Source organism: Physcomitrium patens, chromosome 25 (assembly GCF_059467195.1).
Source record: "Physcomitrium patens ecotype Gransden chromosome 25, ASM5946719v1, whole genome shotgun sequence".
NCBI lineage: Eukaryota > Viridiplantae > Streptophyta > Bryopsida > Funariales > Funariaceae > Physcomitrium > Physcomitrium patens.
Window position 1 is genome coordinate 14,360,489 of NC_143434.1, and position 7,653 is coordinate 14,368,141.

Consider the following 7,653-nt stretch of genomic DNA (forward strand, 5'->3'; position numbering starts at 1 on the left):
CATGGAGGTAAAGAATGCCTGCTGTGGTGTTTAAAAGTGATGCTATTTGTCTCAAAAATGGTGACCTGGTTCCAAAACATGGAGAACAGGTTGGGATCTGTTCACTGCAAGGCTGTGTTTGTGGTCTTGTTTGTTTTCTGCTCTTCTATACATATGAATTTCATATGTTTCGATTCTTTGGATTATTGCATCTGCTTAAGGCAAAAATAAATATTATTGACTAAGCAAATGATTAAGAATGTATTAAAAATTGAGCAATTTTTTTTATATGGCTAACACATTTGTTAATACATTCATCAATAAATTATCCAGATTTTTTTAATATGTGTATTCAATTTTTGTTAACACAGAGACAATTTTATAATCTATGCAAATGAGTTGTTCTACTATCTTTTTATAAATAAATTATATTTTGATTTTATTTTTGTTTATTTTTGCATTAAGATCGAATTTTCATTACAGTGCTAAAGTACATAGCTAGAGATTTATCTAGTGGGATTCTTAACAGTAAAATTCAAAAATACTGGTAAATGCATTATATATATAGACATAGGGGAATGTTAAAGTGATCCATGCTTTTGTTAAATCAACCCACAATCTCCATTCGCCACGTTCTCAACACACGTTGCAGTGGGATTCGAGCCATGGCAACCACTGCTCAAACTTTGGGTGGAATTGAAGCGTTGAGCTTCTCGGCTAATTGCAGCTCGATGCAGAAGCTGGGCGATGGCTTGGTGCGGGATAAGATGTGCCCACCAGCCCGGAAGCAGTTTCAAGTGCGGGCTATGGCACCCAAGAAGAAGGTGAACGCGCATGATGATGCGTGGAGCAAGCAATGGTTCGGAGCGGGGGTGTTTGCGGAGAACACCGAGACGGAGTCTGTTGACATCGTGAAGAAGCTAGAGAAGAAGTTGTTATCACAGGTGGAGAAAGCGGGGCTTCTCAGCAAAGCCGAGAGCCTGGGCGTCAGCTTGTCGCAGATTGAGAAGTTGGGGCTGCTGTCGAAGGCGGAGGATCTTGGCTTGTTGACCCTGGCGGAGAAATTCGTGACCACCAGCCCTGCGTCACTAGCGTCTGTCAAATTCCCAAGCGTCTCGGGAATCGCGCCAGTGAGGTGGTTGTTCGTCATGTTCAGCTTCACCAAGCTGACGATGCCCCCAAGTGCCGCTGAAATCTCCCATGTCAACTCGTCTCCACTGAGCCTATCCCTGTATGATATCGGATTCACAAGCACTATCTCCGCCCAAAATCGGCAATTTGGTCAATCTGCAGAGCTTGTATATGGGCAACTGCCATTTCAGCGGGCTTATTCCGGCGGAGCTTTCGAAATGCATTGCCCTGAAGAAGTTGGACATCGGCAGGAATGATTTTTCAGTGAAAATTTTCAATGATTTTTCACCGCTTCATACTTGCGACAGTGGAGTTCGTTGTTGGCCGCCATAGATCATGAGGTCGCACCCATGGTTGCAGGAATTGGTCGATGGATCTCCGGCTTGATTGACCATAGCTATGGCCACCGTCTAATGGCAAACCCTTTAATGGTCTACTGCCGCCGGATGCCACTGAAGTAGGCACAAACCCATCAAGGATGGAGAATAAGAAGTTGAACTTCCGTTGCATGTAGAGCACTAAGTTCAAATCCTCCACAATCTGCCCAAATCCATTCTAAACGTGTCAGAGGTTTGATATCGGTACATGTGGTCACAGCAAACTGACCCACTTATGCAAATGATTTGGAGAAATAAAGTTTGGAGATGAAAATCACCTTGCTTGTGGATCCCAGCTGAAGCACACCCTCTTTCACAGAAACCACTGCGATTGTCTGGATTTCGGGCTTGAAATGCGCCTCCCATGTGCGTAGATGCCGCAGAAAAAAGTAATGTCTCGATGCTTAGTAAACGACCAGAAACCACGAAGTAGCTAGGTTTGACGAGCATTGGGATGGGATAGTGGAGCTCACAAGATACAGGGAGGTTTGCCAAGGAGACAGAAAGCTTATCTCGTTCTCAAGGTGCTCACGGTGCACCCATTTGTGGCTATTTTCGTCAGCTACTTCGCCCATTAAGTTGCAAACAATTGAGCGTTGGAGGCCAAGCAGTCGCGCGTCCGATTGCATGCGAAGTGTTTGGTCGCAAGAACAAGTCACAAGAGGTTCTGAGGCTATTGATGCTGAAGCGGAGTGTAGCGGTGAAAAGGAATGGGTCGGGGAGGTGGGGACAAGAAACGAGGGGCTGGGAACGTGGGGAACGGTGGGTTGATTTAACAAAAGCCTGGGTCACTTTGACATTCTCCCATATATATATATATATATATATATATGAAGAAGATACCAGAGTGGCTATTTCTAAGTGCCACTAAACTAAATGGTTCTGAATAAAGATTGAAATATAAACAAGATGTTTGCAATATTAAAAATGATTTAATACTGCCTCTGTATATACATTAGCTTATTAAAAAAGTATGTTAAAGGTTGCTAAGAATTATGATGCTTGTGAATAAAGTTTCTAAGTTTTAAGATACTTTTTATAATGGTTTATTTTTAGAAACTTCTAAAAGAAATGTATATAATCAAATAAGGCTTCAAAAATCACCAATATATTCAATCTTTGTCTAAAATATTTTTACTTATTAAAAAATATTATATACTTAGTTTTTATTATTGACTTCTATTTATTATATTTACTTAAGTAGTAAAAGAAAAATTACATACTACATATATCAAATATATATTTAATATATTTAATATATTAAATCTTATATATATATATATTAATAATATCTAAGTATTTAATATATAAATAGAAATCTATGTATATATATATATATATATATATATAGAAGATAAATATGATTTTATTCTCTCAATTACAAGGACCATGAAATTTCTTTTTAATTTTTTAAGAGATTTAAAAATTAATGTATGTTCTAAATTTAAAGCCAAAGATCATCTATCATGAGGAAGTGTCATGGACATACATATTTATCCTGATAATTATCTAGATAATAAGAATAGGTAGAAATAAGTCAAAGTAGATAAATATGATAATATCTTGTGGAAAGCTTCCTAGAAGCTTTATAGACACTGCTTTGCCTTTATACATGTCTATAGGTGATTGGTAGGTTGGAAACTTGGCCAACAAGGAAGCCACATGTCGACATGATGACCACTTATAGTACAAGTTGGACATATGGCGCACACCTAATAAACTTGCCTTATAAATTAGACAAGTGTTCCGCAAGTTGGATACATATTAGAGGTCCTATAGCATGTCGCCACATAGTTCTTAGTTAAGTAGTATATATAGAGGTAAGAATGAGGCCTTCCTCACTCTTATCAATTCCTTTCTTGTTTTTAGTCTAATTTTAAGAGTCTTATGTTTTCTAGTCTTTGGAAATAGCTATTCCACTTCTTCCTTGAATATACATACTTTCTTCTTTTTTGTCACTTTCTTTTTGATATAGATTCCATGAGTTTATGTATCTTCTTTCAGTTTGTGTCCGTGACAGATTGATAAGAGTATACATACAATATTAGAGCTTTGTTCTTTCTTGATTAAGAGTGGATTATCCCTTTCTCTTAATAAGATGTAAGCAAATTAGAAGTTACGAATTATCTTCTTCTAAACTGATATTGTTTATAGAATTTTTTTTTCTTGATTTTTGAATATTGTATTTTATGAGAATAAATTTTTATTTTTATTTTTATTATTTTTTTATTTTTTTATTGTGCTAGCATGGCAGAGCTTGTTAAAATGAAGAGTGCAATGGCTCAAGTGCAAGAGAAAATGAGAGAGTTAATACTTGCAATGCATCAACTCAATCTACTACCACAAGAAGCAATAAGATTATTAGGCAATGAAGATATAGAGATGATTGGTGTTGCTTCAACATCTACACTAAGGTATACTATTACTCCTACAATAGAACATTGTTCAAATTTCAAAGAATCAAAAATTGGATTGTCTAAGAAGTTTGATGGCACAAGATCTAAGTTTTGAGGATTCATCAATCAGGTACAATTAGTGATCAACTACAACCTCAAAGTTATCCAACTCAAAGATCACAAGTCAAGTTTATTGGAATACTACTTTCAAGCTTTGCTTTATCATGGTTTTCATCATTTCTTAAACAACGTGATCCAATATTTGATAATTTGAAAGCATTCTTAGCAAAGTTTTGATTTATGTATGAAGAACATGATACAATCTGTATTGCAACCAAGAAGATTTATATCTTGTAACAAGGCAATCGATCAATGATATTATATGCTTCATAATTTTAATAATTAGTGACACATATCAAGTAAGATGATGCAGCACTCATCAACCAATTTTTCTATGGATTACAATATGAAGTAAAGAAATTGATGCTTAATTTACTTGATCCTCAAACATTGAGTCAAGCAATTGGCTTTGCTATGAAATGTGATAATCGACTTTTTTAGTTTTGATTTGAGAATCCTACAAGGAAACCTCAACATTATTACAATTCAATGATGATACCAAAAACTTCATAATCTAAACATTTGGAAGTAAAAGACATGCAAATTGATGTAGTATGTTTTAAATTTCTTATCGAATAAGAAAAGACTCATTGTCGTTAAGAAGGACTATATTTATATTATGAAGAAACTAAGCAAACTACTCAATATTGTCCAAAGAAATAATGCAACTACAAAATGAGGAGTTCTACTGTCAAAGATGAAAACATGTTAGAAAAAAAATTTGTCTAGGTATAATAGAGACTGTGCAGCTAGAATCTTGTACAATTCCTAATCAAGGTCCTATTCTCTCCTCCAAACCTTCTTCTTGTTTTACAATAGATGTACATTTAAGATCTAATAATCACAAAGCCTCTGCCTTAATAGATTCAAGAGCCTCAGCTTGTTTTTTAGATGAAGAATTTGTTAAAAGTCATTATATACAATTAGTACAAAAAATTAAACCCATACATGTAGAAGTCATAGATAGTTATCCATTATCTTTTGGAGATATTACTCATGAAACACTTCATATAGATGTAATAATAAATGGTCATAATATTCATGTAATTTTTAATATAATTGGATCACCTTCTAATCCAATCATTTTAGATTTATCGTGGCTAGAAAAGTATAATCCTATAACAGATTAGATTTCTCGTAAACTTGAATTTTTTTTCAAACATCATTAAGATTTTTTCTAATTTAGTAGAAAGCCATGAATCTAAAATAGCCAAACTTGTACTTGTAGGTACAAAAGCTTTTTTGCATGCTGCAAAAGAAGAACCATCTTTTATTATTTACATTGTCATAGTATGTGTTTTTCTATCTGGGAATACACTAGGTATCTAGCTATGGAGAGATTATTTTTGATTTAATGGCTTTTTTTTCAACAACCAATTTATCTTCAATGGAGGATCAAAATAAACAATTAAAAAAAGAAATTTACATAAATTAATCAAACAAAGCTTTTATATATCATAAGCTTTTATACATAAATTTTGTCTATATAATCCAAAAGAGTCTTTATATTCTTAACTACACCTTCAACTTCTTGTGTTTACTAAATTAATTTTTAGTTGATAACCATAGTTAAAATCATCCAACTCGAATTTTATTTACAATAATAAAAAATTACCAAAATTCCACGAATATAATAATTACATTAGTAACAATAACCAAGAGTAGTAGCAATAATCAGCAATAATAATAGTACTTGGCTTTGATAACAATAACCAGTAGCAGTAACAATAACTGATAGTAGTAATAATAGCCAATAATCAGTAATAGTAATTGGCTTTGGTAACAATAATCAATAGCAATAATAATAATTGATAGTAGTAATAATAATCAATAATCAATAATAATAGCCAATAACTAGTAACAATAACCAATAGTAGTAATAGTAACTAATAACCAATAATAGTACATCTTTTAAAATTATAGAACTTTAGCACTCATTTTTTTCCAATCCAACTATTGGATTGAGCTTAAAATTTTTAAGAAGCAAGATAATACTCTTAACTTCTACCGTACAAAAAATCAATTGTATATTCATTACCGAACTCTAGATATTGTCTATTGAGTAGCAAATTTGGTACATATCACCTTTATAGACATCCATATACTGATTTCACTATATCTCATTAATTCAAAATTTAAATGCCACAAAACTTATATATAAAGTTTAATGACATGAAAATATACATTCTTGGAAATTTTTAGCTAAAATATTGTCAAATTGCACAAGATATAGCTCAAAATACAACTACTAGCAATTCGAATCACTTACTACTCCTTAGATTCCAAGTGCTGATTTCAACTTTTAATATCTCCTTTTTTACGACTTAGAATTCATTAAGAAATATACATAAATTGTAGTAAAAAAAGTATTCTCTCCAATCCTAGTTGCTAATCCTCTATTGTTTTTTGTACGTGTGCGTTATATCTAAAAAAGTGATAGCAGGTATAAAATCGATACCTCTTTTTTGAGTGCCTATATCTTCTTCATAAAAATTCCAAATGTCTCAAAATTTTCACCAAAACCATAATTAAAAACCTAAATCTGCCAATTCTAGCCTTTAATGTTTGAATGCCTCCCTATTTTGCCTTAGGTAGTCGTTTTAGTGGCCAAAAGTGTGATTTCGATCCTTTTGCACAAATGGTCGACTTTCAGGTATCAACTTAATCTATCCTAAGGATTTTTTATCCCAACCCTATCTTCAATTTAATCCTAATATCAATAATGCTAATTATTTACCTCTTTTAATTTGATTTTATAGTCTTTTTAAGGTACTAAAAGAGTCTCTACAATTTTATGGTCTTTGTAAGGTACTAAAAGAGTCTCTACAGTTAGAAGGTAAAATTAATAATTAATCTTCAATCTACTAACTATTAAACTAAAAAAATAATCTAAGAAGTATTTATAAAAGCCATGTTTAGATACCTTAAATTATTATTGAATCAAGATAATTAGATATTAATTAGAATTTTAATTTTGATTATAGTTTCACTATATAGACGTATTACTCTCTTGGAATATTATTTATATGATTGCTCAATCAATCTTAAAGAAGAAATTCAACCACCATTTGGTCCAATCTATAATCCATCACAAAATGAGTTGGTTGAACTCAAAAAGTACATTGATGAAAACTTGGCCAAAAATTCCATATGCCATTCAAAATCTCCTACAGGAATTCCTATCTTATTTTTGAAGAAAAATGATGGATCATTGCAAATATGTGTGGATTATTGAGGACTCAACAAGATTACTATGAAGAATAGATAACCTTTGCCTTTGATATCTGGACTTCTTGATCAATTAAATCAAGCTTAGATCCATACAAAAATAAATCTACAAAGAATGTATAATCTGGTCTATATTAAAGAAAGAGGTGAATAGAAGACTACATTTTAAACAAGGTATGGACACTTTGAATATAATGTCATACCTTTTGGACTCACGAATGCATCAACTACTTTTCAACATCTTATGAATGATGTTTTTTGTGAGTTTCTATATGATTTTTTTGTCTATTAATTAGATGATATTTTTATCTACTCTAAGAGTGTAGAAAAACATGAAGTTTATATTTGTTGTGTATTAAAAAGACTTAGAGATGTAAGATTGTATACTAAGATAGAAAAGTGTGTATTTCACACTACTTAAG

The 7,653-nt window shown here is 32.4% G+C and overlaps 2 protein-coding genes across 2 annotated transcripts; one reads left to right on the top strand and one right to left on the bottom strand.

Moving 5' to 3' along the window:
* Positions 1–230: 230 nt before the first annotated feature.
* On the top strand, positions 231–1,760 carry LOC112277268 (uncharacterized). Its single transcript, XM_024509400.3, has one exon. The coding sequence runs from the start codon at positions 573–575 to the stop codon at positions 1,365–1,367; it is 795 nt and encodes a 264-aa protein (XP_024365168.2). The 5' UTR covers positions 231–572; the 3' UTR covers positions 1,368–1,760.
* Positions 1,396–2,062, bottom strand: LOC149986331 (protein RICE SALT SENSITIVE 3-like). The gene is made up of 3 exons (XM_090247408.1): positions 1,961–2,062; positions 1,766–1,822; positions 1,396–1,650 (listed from the first exon to the last, which is right to left on the bottom strand). Exons 1-3 carry the CDS (start codon positions 2,060–2,062, stop codon positions 1,396–1,398), a joined length of 414 nt encoding a protein of 137 aa, XP_090103534.1.
* Positions 2,063–7,653: the final 5,591 nt, after the last annotated feature.

Bases quoted from the DNA above. Each gene is read 5' to 3' on its own strand.
- LOC112277268 (XM_024509400.3), top strand. From the start codon at position 573: ATGCTTTTGTTAAATCAACCCACAATCTCCATTCGCCACGTTCTCAAC.
- LOC149986331 (XM_090247408.1), bottom strand. From the start codon at position 2,062: ATGGGCGAAGTAGCTGACGAAAATAGCCACAAATGGGTGCACCGTGAG. The intron at 1,823-1,960 runs GTGAGCTCCACT...CCCGAAATCCAG, and splicing joins GGCAAACCTCCCTGTATCTT to ACAATCGCAGTGGTTTCTGT. The intron at 1,651-1,765 runs GTGATTTTCATC...GGATTTGGGCAG, and splicing joins AGCTGGGATCCACAAGCAAG to ATTGTGGAGGATTTGAACTT.